This window comes from Alosa sapidissima, chromosome 20 (genome assembly GCF_018492685.1).
Source record: "Alosa sapidissima isolate fAloSap1 chromosome 20, fAloSap1.pri, whole genome shotgun sequence".
NCBI classification, from domain to species: domain Eukaryota; kingdom Metazoa; phylum Chordata; class Actinopteri; order Clupeiformes; family Clupeidae; genus Alosa; species Alosa sapidissima.
In genome coordinates, this window is record NC_055976.1 from 1831390 (window position 1) to 1848817 (window position 17428).

Below are 17428 nucleotides of genomic sequence, written 5' to 3' on the forward strand. Positions count from 1 at the left end.
AAAGAACCTAGGTCAAACGCCTCTGGTCCTCCTTCTGCTCCCTTCCCAGCTCCTGGCTCTCCTCCTTCGGTTCCGTCCTCACCATCATCACCGGATGGCTTCTCTTGCAGGCCCTCCTGGGCCAGCCGTCTGAACGACATTGCCTGCCTCGTCAGGTATCGTCTCTGGACTCCCTTCTTCTTCAGCTTCCCGGAGGGCGCCACTATCCCACCACTGCCACCAATTGTGAGAGAGAGGCTTTGCAACCCCCAACTCACATTTAAGGGATGGGCGTGTCCAGAAAACTCCAGTGGTTGAAGGGTTGGCAGACAACAAATAGCTCTCGAGTTTTAAGTGAAAAAGGTGCAGGTTTATTTACAGTGCGCAGGTGCAATATATGAAATAACAAACAAACAAAAATACTTTGGAAAAGAAAAGAAAACTGGCCATCATAGGCATTACAAACTCACACATTCAGCCTCGCAGCAAGCTGACGCAGTACTCTGCCATTCCAAACTACCTCTCCTTCCACTCTCTCTTTCTCCCTTAAATAGGCCTACCAATCAAAAGTGAATTGGTAGAGCTCACTATCCAACCGGGTGTAATAGATGAGGAATAACTATGGACCTTTTCCATACACATACATAACATATGACACAACACATAATTTTACCATACAAAGTACATAAATGGCCACACATATACTTTACATACAGACAGGGACTTTACATGCAACAATCAGATCATGCTCACCACCCCCGCGCCAAACAACCCACTTTCCACTGTCCCGGGACAGTGAATAAGGAACTGGCTCCAATGCGGTTCGTGTTTCCCCAGGGGACCAGTATTCGGACGTACCCAGCAGAACGTTGGCAAACAAGATGCATGAGTGTTGTGTATGTTTCAAAAGTGAGTTTATTGCTACTACGGAATGAACAATGGAGCTGAATCAGTGGGTACCTCACTGTTCGCTATGTATGTTGATAAATAAATGTAGTAGACTGAACTGACATGCATTGTGGTTGTTTTAAATGTAATGTTTGTAGCGGTCGCTAGCACGGTAGGCTTTGAAACGCCGCGGGTCGGTGTATGTGATGCACGTCGGGAACTGTATGCGTTTATCAGTGTATATGCTATGTGGGAGCTGCGTGTAGGGAATTAAGGCTCACTAACGGTGAGACCCGTGAAAGCGAGACCTTCGCTTTTCACAGTCACCAAACCGGTTCTGAAGGAGGTGAGAATGTGGCCGGAGGGGGCCGTCTCACAACTTCAGGACTGCTTTGAAACAACAGACTGGGATATCTTCAAAACAGCTGCCACCCACAACAACCACATTGACATTGAGGAATACACAGACACTGTGACCTCCTACATCACCAAATGCATCGATGATGTTACAGAAATAAAACACATCACCACTCGGGCCAACCAGAAGCCATGGCTGACAGGAGACGTCCACAGACTGCTGAGGGCCAGAGACAAAGCCTTCAGAGCTGGAGATGTAGCTGGCCTAAGAACAGCGAGGGCTAACCTGTCCCAGGGCATCAGGAAGGCAAAAAAGGATTACACAGACAAAATAACAACACACTTCAAAGACAGCAGAGATGCACAGAGCCTATGGCAGGGCATACAGGCCATCACTGACTAGCCTCTGGAAAGCGGTACAGGAGCCTCCGCTCCCGCACCACCAGACTGGCAAGTAGCTTCATCCACCAAGCAATCAGGATGCTGAACACTCTACCCACTCTCCCATCACTGACAGCCCCCCCCCCACCCACCAGCCAACCAGGAACCTAGGAAACTAGGATCCTGTCTACCAAACCCCCCCCCCCCCCAACACCGCCATGTGGAACTGCACTGTGACTGCGCAGCCAAACGTGTTGCTGCTTCACATCAAGCCTGATATACTTGAATTACTGCATACTGCATATCAATGTAAATATACAGGTCACACAAGCACAAGTTTAAACTTCATGTAACTGTTAAGACTATAGAAATATACAACACAACTACCTCTATTTTTTTTTTTTAATATATGTCCTATATTTCTATTTTGATACATACATGTTCTATATTTCAGTCTTGCACTTTAATTTAATGTTTATTGTCTATGGCTATGTCCATAGTATGTCTATGTCTGTATTTAAAGCATGTCTATGTCTGCAGGGGAAAGTAAGAAACGAAATTTCAACTCTTTGTATGACCAGTGCATGTAAAGAAATTGACAATAAAAGCCGACTTGACTTGACTTGACTAGCCTTAGCGAAATAAGTGTACAGAAGGACAAATGGATTAGAAGTTTCTTTAGAGAAAAAAAGGGCAGAGCAGGGACAAGAAGTGGAAACTCACAGTGTGTCATCATCTCCCGCAACCCAGGAGGACATTTCGATCAGCTCAGTTTCAATATATCGTGATTTACTATTGAATCACATGCGCAGTAAATATGGTAAACCTGACCTCGTTTGAGGGGGCTTCCAAGCAATGCATTTTGGGCTTGATTTTGACAGAATGGAACTTTTTCTTTGGGCAAAAGTTTGTGATAGCTTACACAACCCAAATGCATTGCTTTCAAGGCACCCATAGCCCATTAATTGAAGGGGATGACGTCCAAATGTTTATCCCGAGACGAACGCTCACACCTGTGCACTTGACAGAGGTGCATGACGATGTTTATTCTACAGGCTATTTTAATGTAATATTTTGGGTGTTGTGTGTGGTGCACTTTGGCAGAAGAGACGTTCTCCTTACACGGTCTTTAAACATCAAAATATTCAGAATGCCGTGACGTGAGTCATTACAATTGGCCTTCCTTTTCATTCTCAAAGTAGGTTAAAATTGCATGTTCATCAGCCCGATTTTCAAAATCTCTAGGGGGAGAAACCCCCGAACCCCCAGACAAAAAGGACTTTAACTTCTGTGCTCTAGCCCCGAATGTTTTAAATAGCTAGCGACGCCCCTGTCGTCTTCCTTCGCAATCGTTCTCGTATAAACGGCCCCTTAGTCCAATCGTTAGCAGCTCCATCACAGCAAGTTATGGTCCATCCCCAAAGGGAAATGACAGTGTTCGTTGTGCAATTGAAGCAACTCTTTCACAACGATCCATAAAAATAGTTTTAAAAATAGTTTTCATTTATGACACGGATATCCATGGCTGAGACGTCTTTAATTATAAGTTCTCGTAACACGGGGTAAACTTAAATTTACGTGTCCATATATATTATACTTCTTTGGGACACCCGTGATCATAACTAAACTATTTATTTTGTAATAGTATTTCTAACATGAATTTGGTCACATCACATAAAAGTGATGTTAATGTTCGCAAAATAGCTATTTTTCTTGTTTCCTTTGGAATATCCACGATCGCTTCCTACTTCCTGTCCTGAGCGGCGAGATTTCACTATCTGTTACGTAACTTCCGTTCTTAGCTGTATAGAGTGTCCCAGTGACTTCCGTTTTACTTCCGCTACAAGGGACCCATGGAGGCAAATGGAAGTGGCGTCACTGGGACACTCTATAGAGTGGTGAAGTCCCGCCCCTTCTACTTCCGGTCCATCGGACCTATCTTTCAAAAAATTATGAACGGGAGTTAATGGAGAGATAACAATTATGTTTTGGTCCAGTTTGAATTGTGCCACAAATTTCACATATGATGTGTGTGAATTTAAAAGATAATTTTTCACATCAAGAAAGTACTGTTGTTCGATAGACTTCAAAAGTAATGTTGGTTTTGTGCGAATCCGCTCAGTGGACTACATCTCTCGTCTCGAACGGCATGGAGGCAAACGGAAGGGGCGGGACTTCACCACTCTATCCCATCTAGCCACAACCGTCAGACGCAGGTGATCTCGAACAAGCCTATTCTCTGGTTTTGTGCTGAGCAGCCCAGCGGCAAGAACAACAAACTCCTCAAACAAGAACAACCTAGCGGCGAGCGGATCGCATGCGCGTGCAATGTGACGTCCACTTTACTGGCATTCACATAAGGAAGTCGGTGATGTAGCTGCTACTTTTACTGTCTTAACAGCAGTTTCTTGGTACCGCTAACGTTAAAGCGTAACATAGACCTACACGTTCAGTTCGTAATGGTAAGGTGTCTTGTTAAATAACTTATAAATTAACTTGTTTATCAAGTTCAGCCTTTTAAAGCACCTGGTTGGTCATAGTATAGCCTACCTTTTGGAGTAGAATGCATACGTTAACTAACTTTACCTCAGTACTGTAACGTTACGTTAAAGTTAGTCAAACAGATGATGAAGATAGCTTTATCTATTGGCCACCTTACACTAAACAACTTTGACAAGATTTGGGAAAGATTCTTGAAAGATTGTAATAATTTAAGTCAACCCTGTAAAGTAGAACTAACGTTAGCTAACATAACGTAATGTTAACTCAACGTTACATTCGACAAACCACGGGATAATCTGGTGTATCTGTGTTGCTAGGGGTTGCCAGCTGCTACTAGTTCTAGTCATGTGAACTGTGAAGGTAACTTTCCACTTCAAGTAGAAAAAATGTGTGGAAAAGAGTCCAAAGAAGTGACAATTAATGTATTGTCTATAACGTATTATAATTAGTTAACGTTGACAGTTTACACCTGATGTGTGTGAATGAAATGCCACCTAACTTAAGCCAAGGTGTGATGTCTAACGTTAGCATTATTAACGTTAACGTTCCATGCAGGCTACTGGTTTTAGAAAAACAAGTGCCACCATAAATCAACGAAAGAAAGGAGGTTCCAAACCGGACATTACGGAGGAGCAGAAACAAGAAATCCGAGAGGCTTTTGATCTGTTTGATACAGATGGTTCTGGGACTATTGATGTGAAGGAACTTAAGGTAAGGTAACAACTATGCCTACCACAGATGGTTGTCAACAACAACAACGTTAGACTGCCTGCATTTATGAGAAAATGCAAACCAAAGATTCTTGATTACTGAGCCTCAGTACTTACTTCAACCCTCTCTGTGCAAATTGTTGGCTACATTTTTACCGCCTGCATAGGTAGGACAGGTGAATAGGGTAAATAAATGATCTCATGGCTATCACCACAAAACTTCTGCAGTTACTATACTTAGTTGATCACAATTAACCTGGCGTCGCCCACCTATAGTCTCCTTTCAAATGAGATACTAGTCGTAGTCCATGAGCCACAGGGGGTGGTCACTACCACTTGGGGGGGCAAATTCTCACTATATTTTTCTGAAATCTACATATCTCTGGAGTATAAAATGCTATGATAGCAAGTTGGATCTTGTAGCTTTGTGGCTGTACAGGCCTTCAAAGTATTGGCTTTTTTTGTTAAAACACTCATAAGAGCCCAGAAAATAATCCAAATCATATTATTACTGATGCATATGTGGTGTTTGATGTTGGCATACATATTTTGACTCATTATGTGATTTTGCTCTTCATTTTGGTTGATAAAATTCAAAATTTATGTGCAAAAAAAAAAGCTAATTTGAGTTTTCAGAGCAACATGTTATGGCAATACCTGAATGCAGACCTTATTGATCAATACTATTCTACCTTCCTTACTTTCAATTGTGAGTTGAAATTAATGTTAAATGATGACATACATAGGTCTGCAGTACAAATGTTTTTTAAATTGTAGCTGAAACGAGTACAAAGGATCTTTAATCTATTCATTGAATTCATCGTCAGAACAGGAGCACAGAGGATGCCATCTCTATGGCACTTCACTCTGCCCTGTCCCACCTTGACAATAGCAACACCTATGTAAGAATGCTGTTCATTGACTTCAGCTCAGCTTTCAACACCATCATCCCCTCCAAACTGATCACCAAACTCAGTGAACTGGGCATCAATACCTCCCTCTGTAACTGGATTCTGGACTACTTGTATTGCATTCATTGTGTCTACACTAAGATAAATACTGAGATAAATAAGTTTGGTTTTTCTTTTATCACATACACATATATTGGTAGATGTTTTTTCTTTACCTTGACATGTTTCGACGTATACTTCCACATTCATCAGAAGGTCACACGGTGGAGTAGTGTGACGCGTTTTTATCAGCTGATGTTGTTACGGAGGTGTGATCCACCTGTCAGTTTTTTGACAGGTGGACCGCACCTCCTGCTCTCAGTCAGCCGCCCCCCAGGATGGCACTCCAGGTATGGGAGAGCATATATGCTCCTTCATCTCTGTTCATCGTCTTTGGGCTCCGCTTTCTTATTTCAAACGCCTTCTTTATCCAGTGGTGGTATCGGTTGTTCTCCTGCTTAATGACTCTGGCATGCAGGAGGTGTGGACATCCAACAAACTAAGCCCCCATCACCCCCTGCCCCGCCCCCGCCTGATGCCTCCTTGCCTGTGCCTGTTGAGGTGACCATGGCAACCTTGACAGGGACAACAAGGAGGCAGACATCCCCTTGCCCCCCCCCCACAACTGCACTACCCTATCCCACTCATCTATCCCATCCATCTATCTATGTACATATTGTAATTACACTTATACTGTACATAGCCATATTCTACTGCTTTTCATCCTGCACATACACTTATTATTAATACTATTGTAATGTTACTGTTTCTGCACTACAATGGTACTGTTACCACACTGCACATAGTTGTACATACTGTACATATCTTGTATCTAGTATCTATCATATCTATCTATATGGTTCATACTAAATATCCATATGTATTCAGTTTTTCTTTAATATATTCTGTTAATACACTGCATATATCTATATTGTTCTTACTACTACTATAATGGTACCACCACTACATTGCACATACCTGTACTAGGGATCGACCTATATGGTTTTTTCAGGGCCGATACCGATATCAATTATTACCAAAACAGGAGGCCGATAACCGATATGTACAACCGATATGTCAGTTGTCAAAAAGGGGGGTAGATAGTAAAGGCTATATGCTGCAAAAATTTAATTGAAAATCATTTAATTATGCAAACGTTTCTTTCTTCTTTTGATACACAATTGTCTATCAACTTGCATCACTTTGCAAGTGTAAATCCTGTGTATCATGTTAATCCAAGAGCTGAGTGATAGCTCATTGTGCAGGCCTACTCTATGAAAATAATTGCTATGTGCTTGTTAAGGGACCTGTCACAAAGAGGATGCTTTGTCATCGTGTGTGGGTGCACGAGAGGGAGAGGAAGAGGTGCATGCGTGATGGCAAGTGTTACGGTTGAATAGTTTAACAAAACAGTTTTAAAATAGTTCTTAGGCTATTTAAGCATGCAATTTGTGTCCATGTGTAGGCTATAAGCTACACCTTTGAGAGCCTAAAAGGCACGTTAATAGCCAGCTCAGGACGCGATTTTGTTCAGGTCGGATTAAATTACGGTTGGCCCTGGGTGCATGTAGTCTTTTATGACAGTCCGTTTCAAAAAGGAGCAATTAGACTTTTTGACGTTCGCTATCGCATAATTTAGGACTTGTCTGTACTATGTCCGCCGAGGTGTCCCGTTATTCACAAATAACGAACGAGGCGGAGGCAGAGAACTCCCGACGCGCAGCACACAAGTTTGTGGGATAACTAGTAAACAGCATCAGTAACGTGCATCAATCGGGAATTCGCTAAATGAAGGAAGTGGGTGCTTTACTTATTGATCCGGATCAAAGAGACAATAGCTTACAAAGTGGTGTTTTTGTAACTTCAGTGTAGACGATTGTGATTCACTGCAACTTCAGCAAAGTAGGCTACCTTCCTTACCTTCGAAAAATAGCTCCGTAGGCTACAGCTGAAGCCCAGTCTGCCTCAGTGAGAATCCTAAACTTTGTCTGTGTTCAGTCTTCGATCCTGATTGGCTGCATTCGTGCTAACTAACAAATCAGATGGTGTAGTGGGCAGGACAATGCTCTTGAACACAGAGTAGCAAATTCAGGGAGTGAGAGACGCTTTACAGACAAAGTAGCGCGTTTCATTCTTTATCCATTTCAATACCCAGATAGCAAACTTTGACCGGCCCACCTCTGGCCCACTACCTTGCCTCAGGGTTTTGTGAGTGTTGGCCCAGTTCTGGCTGGGCCTCCGGCCCAAAAATGGCCCAGTTACTGATAACTGACACAAAGAATTTCCTCTGGCCCAGATGTGGCCCACACACTGCAAAATGACTCTCATTGTTTCTGTTGGCCCAGGTCTGGCCCACACACTGTAAAATGACTCTTATTGGAACTGTTGGCCCAGGTGTGGCCCACACACTGTGAAATGACTCTTATTGTTTCTGTTGGCCCAGGTCTGGCCCACACACTATATAACTGAGTGTTGGCTGAGTGTCGGCTGGGCCTCTGGGCCTGTACTGGCCCACGCACTATAAAACTGATCTGACTGAGTGTTGGCTGAATGTCGGCTGGGTCCCCGGGCCACATGTGGCCCATTAACTACCAAAAGTACTTGAAAATAAACACAAATCCAGAACTAGTAATTAAAAGCACAAGCTACTTTTATTAACAAGTTTGACAAACACAACCTTACAAATAAAACAAACATTTAAAAATTATACAAGCTTTTACATATATACACTTTAGAAATTAAACAAGTTAAAATATACAATCTACTTTTATCTACAACAATCGACTTCTTTCATATACAAAAACACAAACAATTAAACATTTTAAAACTGTATAATGATTCAAAGAAATAAATTATTCTAAATTAACATTAAACATTTACAGAAATATTCTATCTCTCTCCCTCACTCACTCACTCTAAAAGAGTAATTCCATTGTCAGTAGTTATGGGTTGTGAGTTAAGTGTTGTGCTAGTGCTTTAAATTCTGTATTTTTGTACCATGTACCATGACCTACCCAGCTACATACATGCACACACACTCACTCTCAAAGTATTTTTCAATAGCAGCAACCTTTGCCACCTGCCTTCTCTTTCTGTTGCCGCTTCATTGTTGCCTCCACCAGTTTCAGCAGCACTACCAGCCGGGGGTGTCTCCAAACTGCATTTAGGTATAAAAGAATATTATAAGATCATTATGAGGTCTAAAGCAAGATTTCAACATGTCATCTGTCAGAAGTTCTGTTTGTCCACTCAAATATACTTACAGATGGGCGATTCTCATGAAAAACAGATTTAAAACGGTTCACACTTGACAATTTTAAAATGGCATTTGAATACAATTTTTCTTTTTGTTATGCAAGATTAGGGTCTAAACTTCTTAAAACACTTAAATATATATATATATATTCATTTTTTTCTGTATATTTTGGAGCATTTTAGTCAGTCAGAGCACATAAATTCTCAGCACCGCAACATGATAACATAGAATAGATATGGTTTAAAAGTTACAACTATTTTAATTTTTTAATAGATATTATTAACAGTTGTGCCCATATGTGTATATAGCCCAGAAAATATTATATTTATAAGTTTCCCATTTTTTTTCAATGTTATGATTTGTCTCATTACCGCAACATATTTCATGATTCATGTCCTGTTTTTTCAGGATATTTAACTGAAAATTCAAATGTATAATTACTTATTTAGTACAGATGACAAATGAAGAAATACAATTTATCCAAATACCATTATAAACTAGAATTTGTTTTACAACAGCAAAATAATAAGTAAATAAACCTGTGTTGCGGTAAAGAGAAAGGTGTTTCGGAAATGAGTGTCAAAGTTTCGGTAATGAGATTCCTACTTAATTCACCATAACACTTTACACAACAAACACAGAGTGTGAATGCTGGGAATATATAACAAATTCTTGAGATTTACCTTTAGAGTTTTGTATGGAGAAGTAAATGTGGCATTTTCTGTTGAAAATTATTCTCAGAAAGAATGAAAATATCCCATTTTGAACTGTGTATTTTAATAAAACACATTCCAGCATACTGTACCTCAGTACCTCAGACATAAATTCATTAAAAATATAAGCATGAATGTAGACATAAATGGAAAAGGAATGTTTAAATACAATATAATCAATACATCTCATTACACAACTGTGAAACATTAAATTCATGAAAACAATACACATCAATGTAGATATAAATCGAAATGGAATGTTTACATACAAAATGATCATTACAACATCTCATTGTGCTCATCTCATCTCATCTCATACATCACAATATGCATCAGGTGTGCAGCTTGTGTTTAGCCCAAATATCAGGCAAAACACAAAAATGCCTCGCAGAGGAAGTGACTGGCAGAGGCTTGGGAATTTGGTCTTTGATGTCGTGGCGGTAGTACCACACCTTTTCCCCAGAAAACTTAATAGATGGCACATAAAATCGGTTTTCCCCAGCGCAGTTCATAGTGTCCACCTCATACTGGTCATCTGCAATCTGTATTTTAGAAAGAATAATTTTAAGAGAGTGCCATCAACTTGCCTCTCCAGCACTCATTTGAAACTTGGCGACTAAACAAGCCTGACAATGTAGTTTCACCTGAAAGTAATGCCTTGAAATATTTTTTTTACCTGTGTAACTACACCGGGGAACAGATCTGCGTCGTATTCCACAAGGACCCACTGGCCAACCTCTATGGAAGCCTCTGGTGGCTTTGTGGAAACGTCGTCTTCCTCCGCAAATGCATGGCGTGATGGAGAGAAGCACTCACAATTTTTCTGACAGAAACATGACACTTCCCTCGTGTGAACTACCCCAGGAGTGGTGGACATCAGCTGTTGTGTAGATTAACAAAAACAGTTTTAGTAATTTATCTACTGATTTACTAATTTATGGAAATGTGATTAGGATGGCAACATAATGATATCTTGAATGTACTAACTTACAGTATGTGGCTAGTGTGACTTGTTATGTGAGCACTTAAATATATTAATTTTGACCTACTTGGTGGATTTTCATTGTCCCTGGGACTGGCTTAAGGTGTGGAGGAAGCAATTCACCCCTCTCTTTAATTTTGTCCTCAGACACCTGTCAAAGTCACAGTGAACTTCATTATCAGTTTCTTAAGTCACAGGCATTTCACAGAAGATTGAAATGGTGTTCAACCAAACAATCTACAATGTGCAATATAGCCTAGAACATAGTTACACACACACACACACACACACCTGGAATAGAGTTACCGAGGAGTTCAGGGTCAGCTGCTGAAACAGAGTATCTGCATCTGGGATGCTTTGGCCGTATGCCACTATTCGGTCTGCCAGGTTTTTTAAGGCTGCCCCCACGCCATCTGGGGCTCCTTTTCCATGAGACGCCTCTGTGAAGTTCCATGTCACGTATTTAAATCCATGGAGGAATGGTACAGTGGAGGCCAAGTAGAACGAATTTCTGTTTCTGTATTGGGATGTTGGGCCATCAGAAACAAAATGTATGTTGCATACATTGGGGTGTTGTTGGCGGATGTACCTCAAAACAGGTTCCAGGTGGGCCCATGTTGCTGTTGCATTGTGCTGGAGGCTGGCAGACACTGATGCAAAGGCTTCCACCCTGCCTTTACTGTTGTAGAACACACCAGTGTGGAGGGTTACCTGCTGGTTCCCACCTCTGAAATGGGTATCCTTCACTTCCCGCGCATACTTGCAGCTCCAATTTTCGCTGTAATCGATATGGACCATCACATCATCATCATGGATGCTATCCTTCATCGTCTTGAGAGCGGAAAACTGGTGCCTGATGTTGAAGATATGTGCGGCAAAGTTGGGGAGATGTTCCGTGGTAAGAGCTACCAACCTCTCAATGGAAGTACTTCGGGTTTCAAGTGCGGTGTTCTTCACTTCTTTCTCCCTGGTTGCAGCTTTCCCAGTCCTCTCCACTGTGATAGACCTGGTCACCCACTCCTGCCAGGTGATTATGTTGCCCTTGTTCTCCACATCAAGTGCTGTTGGAATCACTCTGTCTTTGCAGGCCTCACAACGATTGTACATACAGTCAATGTTGTTGGTGTTGCACACAACTGACTGTACGACATCACCTGCGCAAGATGATTCCAAAACTCCAAGCTGGTGTAACTTTTTTATTTTGAAATGGAAATTTTCATGCAGCTTGCATGCACATGTATCCCTGTCAGCAACTTTTGGCCTGACAATCCAAAACGGTCTAAGCTTAAAGAAATGCGCCTTAGACACATTTTGATGCAGGTTTTCACCACAAAACTTCTTGTGCAGGTTAGCCATTGTGTCACACAAGTGCCTTTTCCTATGGATCACTCCTCTCCGCCGGATCTCCCCAGATTTTCCGTTGACCACAGTGGATACATCATCCCTATGGAGGAAAGAATGTACCATTTTCAACAGGCCTTTCCTCTTGCTGTTGAGCGAAATGCCACCTTTCTGCTGCCTGACTTTTTTGTTTTTTGCGGTCGTGGCAATCTGCTTGGTCACAGTCACCCTTCAAGCTTGAAGTCTCCTAAATTTCTTGTTGAGATTCTGCATTTCTTTTCTGTTTTTTTTCAATTCCTCTTCTGCCTGTCTCAGTTTGGTCCTCAATCTGTTGACAACTTTTGATTTCTTTCTGATTGTGCTTCTCTTTGGGGTTGATGACTGCAGTGGTGGTGTTGGTACATCGTCTTGTATTGAAACGTGATCCTCAGGTGTTGGCTTATTTACTTCAGCTATTGCTGAAGAATCACTTAATTCACTCACAGAAGAATCTGGAGTGAGATTGAGAACACATTGGGTTTGTTTTTTGTTCTTGTAGCTTTTCGCTGAATATTGTCTCCACTTGAGTTTTTTTTTCTCATGCTCTCTTTTCGTAAGGTCCTTGACAGTCTTCACTTTACCACTCTCCTTACGTTTGTGATACCTGAAAGAAGAACCCAAGATTTGTGTTACTGAACAGTCATTACACAAATGAAAGTTATGTGCACAACCATTGTTATTTATATTTGGACTTCATTGTGTGTCCATGTGTGAGCGCATGCACATCTGCCTCAGCCTCATGTACACGCCTGTCTTTCACAGTCTGTCTCAACCTGTGTGTGTGTGTGTGTGTGTGTGTGTGTGTGTGTGTGTGTGTGTCCCTATTATCTCCCTGTCACCCCGAACCTCTCTCTCTCTTTCCGTCTGTACTCCTCAAGTAGCTCAGGATTGCTGTAGATTTTCTCTCTGAACTTTTGCGGATGCCTTTTTATTCAGAACAGATTCCTGTCTGTTAGGAAATGAAATGACATTGCATATTACAGTTGATTTTAAAATGTAAAAGGTAAAAATATTACTTTACTATTTACAAAGAGAGCTTATATGGATAGCCATATCATAGAATTGTTACATTGAACCACACATTCTATTATGCAATGTATATTAAACTAATCTCAAAATGACATGATACAATGCAATGACATGAAATGATGAAAATTCATATAATAAACGGATTTATATAGCAGGTCAGTGCTCAATTACAAAGGACCACAGCGGCACCCATATCATTTCCGAATAAGATAAAAAAAAAAACTGTTAATAAGTATTGATGATATATACGTGTGTGTGTATATATAAATAAATAAATATTTTATATATAAATAAATACATAAATAAATATTTTTGTAAATAAATAAATACGTAAATAAACTATGACATAGATACTATAATATACAATATACTATACTATATATCAAGTAAATTAATAAATAAATAATAAGTAAATAAATAACGAGTAATAAATAATATAAATAATAATAAATAAATAATATAAATAAATAAATAATAAATAAATAATATAAGTTCATGTCACTTAAAACATTAATTTCTCATTACCGCAACAGTGAATCTCTCCACCGCAACAGGCTTTTAATTGTTGCGGTGTATGAGAAAGCTGTTGCGGAGCCTGAGTGACCTTGATCTTCTGGGGCCTCTCTGGGGCCACCATGATGCTAGGCTAAACTTTTGCTAGCTTTTTGTATTTAGACTTTAAAAACCTTAAAAATTCCCAAAACACAATAAAATTTTCATTTTTTAAACATTGAAAACTTGCTGTTTCGGTAATGAGAAACAAAAAGTTGTGTATGCTCGCTGACAACCAAGTTTTTAACATTTATCTGGAGAGATATAAAATGAGGTGCTTACCTGGTAGCCATCTTGGGTGTTACAGTAAAAGGTGTCCCCCCTCTCAAAATGGCTGTTTTTTGTCTGTTCCTTGTGGTCTTAAATGGTGCTTGAAAATTGTTGCGGAGGCTGAGAATATTGGGTGTGACCAAAGTTCTTTTTCTAAATATTTTCTTTTCTTTTACCAGTGAATTCCAAGCAATAACTTTTTATTGAATGTAACAATTTACCTTGTGAGATACATTTAAGTTTTTTATTATTTATTTATTTTAAATATTAAAATTATGTAGTTGAAGAGCCAAGATTCAGTAATGGACGCGTTGCGGTACTGAGAATTTCACATTAAATTGTAAAAAATACATAATTTAAAATATCACAATGTCTTCTTTTAATCACTTCCAATATAGCCTATGATGAGATGTTTATAAACCAGTGTTTCCCAAATTGATAGCATTTATCTGTTCATCACAATCCTTAATGCCACCTCATGAGTCTGATTTCGTGAGAATCACCCAGATAGCCACCTCAGCTCTCTGTGGGGGTTGATCAAAGAGTTCTTTCCATCCATCCTTCAATTTGAGATGCATGGACAGCATGTCATTTCAAAAGAAAAGAAAAAAATCATTAAACTATGTATCCTTTACTGTCTGACAAAATATTACTAAAGCCCAGTCTTGCCATTCTGCAGCTGTCTTGGTAACACCTCCCTGGTAGTTATTTTGGGCAACATTGACATTGTGTGATTGTCATTGGTAATATATCAGCATTTAACAATCACCAAGAGCAAGACATATTTGTCAACACATACAGACCTGAAGCACTTGTGGACTTCCTTCACAAGAGCCTTGTGGGTGCTCCAGTTGGTTGGCCATGTTTTCAACAGCGCATGTTTCCTGCCCACTCCTGTTCTTTGCTGACCATAATGGATGAGGCAAACCAAAAGCATCTAAAAATGACACATCACAAAACACAGGCCTAGATGAAAGCTGATTCCTATGATTTGGCTCATCTAAACAAAAACGTATTACTTATTCTATTAAATCAATGTACAACTTACCAAGAGCTCTTCAGGTCTCCTGTTTTTCCAACACAAGAAATGGTTCACACATGTATACACGGGTAGCCTTCTTCATCCAAAGGAGTGCAGGCAGGTCTCTGGTCAGTGTGGTCTGGATTCTGAGGTGTACATTTAAAAAAAGTCACAGTAACGTTAGGTTAATGGAAGTATACAGTATGTGCTCAAAATGATTACATGATCATAAAACAACCCCTCAGTACAAAATACAGAACGACCTTAAAATACAGATTTTGATGAGCTTTACATGACCAGGACAGGACCCACCCTGCTACCATCTCTCTCACTCTCTCTCTCACACACACTCTCTTAAGGCATACAGTCTCAGTCCTGCCTGCCTAGTGCCTGAAGTTGGATAGATAACGATGAAATGCCCAATTACCAATCGCTATATTCTAAGTCATGCAATACTGGTTAACTGTTAAGCTATTTCTAAAATGATTAGATCACACTTTTCTTTGAAAACCACATAATTATGCAAGTATAGCTAACGTTACAGCACTGAACGTTTTTGACCACCAACACTGACGTTAAAGGTAGCAGCTAATTAGGCCAACAAAGTAGGCTAAGAAATCATAACGTATGTTACCGCTAGCTTCGTCATCGTCAAGGGGGTTAGATTGAAACACCCATTCTTGTTATGCTACTTGTTAAACTTTGTCTGCAATAATAAGCCTACGTACATTCATAATGATTTACATGCAATAACAGGTAAAGTTGCATGTTACTTACCACAGGCAGTGTCCAAAACGAGAGTTTCGCGCCGTCCTGCTGGTTTCAAACTGAACAGTTGCTCTGCTCGTGGCTCTTCAACATGTAATGGGCCGACAGTCACTTCACAGAATTGGGCCATGTACGTTTAGCGTCCGGCTGTCGCTAAATGTTTCATTTTTGCCGCCAACAGCCTCGATACTGATCAGTGTTCGTTCCTGAAGTATCGGGCCACACACTGTATGAAATCCGTCTGCCGAGATTGATTCGAAAACTGGCAGTAGCCCATCAAACCCCAATCGGGCCAAATAAGACACTCAGTAATCAGCCCAACTACTGCGTGTCAGTGTCGGCCCATTCAAGGGGACAGTGCCTCAGCCGACCTGAAACTCCGCCGACAGTGGCAGCACTCAGCCAGGATCGGGCCGACTGTGTTTACTGTGCTTAAGCCGACTCGGACCTCAGCCGACACTGCCAGCACTCAGCCAGAATCGGGCCGACTATGCTTGCTATCTGGGTATCGGCTTATCGGTGGAAAAAATGACCGATACAAATTATTATAAAAATGCTAAATATCGGCCCTAATAATCGGCCAGGCCGATAATTGGTCGACCCCTAACCTGTACGTTGATGAACTCATGTTCCTCTGAAAATGGATTGATCCAATTTCAGTTTCTGTCTCATCAGATGTAACTGTGTAGAATTTTTAAAACTGTTGTAAATGTATGTACTTGTTGACACAAATACATCAAAATGTATTTCCAAATAAAATACCAAATACCCACCTTAAAATTTTATCAAAATAAGCTACAAAATACAGCAGCCAAAAATGTATCAAAATAAAATACTGTATTTTTGTATTTTTAAAATACTACAAAATACTTCTTTCTAAAGAGTTAAGCTGTTAAGTTGCCAAAAGTTTGATCAACTAGCCAACTAGCTCTGCTGGTGGCAAAACACATGAGGCTCATTAGTTGTAGCGCTATCCTATTGCGTGCAGAGGGAATTTGAAAGACAACCGGTTATCCCGCCCCTCGGATTGAACACTGCCAATGGTGAGTTCCCAGACCCTACATCTTGATGTGAGTCTGGCTCGTCAGGCTATCCAAATGGATGATTTATTTAGAAATTTAAACTAGGTAGCATTTTAACCTTTTAAGTTACATGTATTTAACACTATCACTACCACACATATGGTGAGTTTCATCACAGTTGAATAACTTTGTACACCTGAAACTGGTGTGTGCACAACCTCTATCAATGTAAATACAAAATAAAAAGTAAAAATAAAAAATCAGGTTGTCACATTAATACCATCCAATCAGTTAAGCCAATTAGAAGCCAATAATTATGACATTATCAATAATTTCTTATTTAAAATGTGCAAGAGGTTGGAAATGTCCTTGTTTGAGGTAGGAAATGATCGTCACCATAGCACTGAAATATTTCACAGGTCAGAGAATAGTGTTAATTTTGTCACCTATTTTTAATTTAGTCTTAGTCTTAGTCTTGTGACGAAATGTCCTTTTTAGTCTTTGTCATATTTAGTCATTCAAATATCATTTTTGTTAGTCAAGTTTTAGTTGACTAAAAGTCTCGTCATTTTAGTCTAGTTTTAGTCAAAAGAAAACTAAAAGTATCTTAGTCTTAGTCAGTTTTAGTCAACACATTTTAGTTTTTTTTTACCATTTGAGTTTTTAGA

The 17428-nt window shown here is 40.1% G+C and overlaps 1 protein-coding gene and 1 long non-coding RNA gene across 2 annotated transcripts in view; one reads left to right on the forward strand and one right to left on the reverse strand.

Moving 5' to 3' along the window:
- Positions 1-3811: 3811 nt before the first annotated feature.
- The window catches only part of LOC121693861 (caltractin), a 39634-nt gene continuing 26017 nt past the window's right edge, over positions 3812-17428 (forward strand). Inside the window, exons 1-2 of the mRNA XM_042073565.1 lie at positions 3812-4067; positions 4663-4818. Of these exons, the coding sequence (XP_041929499.1) occupies positions 4065-4067; positions 4663-4818 (159 nt within the window). The 5' untranslated portion in view covers positions 3812-4064. The remainder of the gene's footprint in view (positions 4068-4662; positions 4819-17428) is intronic.
- On the reverse strand, positions 14455-15107 carry LOC121693865. The gene is made up of 3 exons (XR_006025603.1): positions 14998-15107; positions 14753-14853; positions 14455-14509 (listed from the first exon to the last, which is right to left on the reverse strand). It is a non-coding gene; the product is annotated as an uncharacterized LOC121693865 (long non-coding RNA).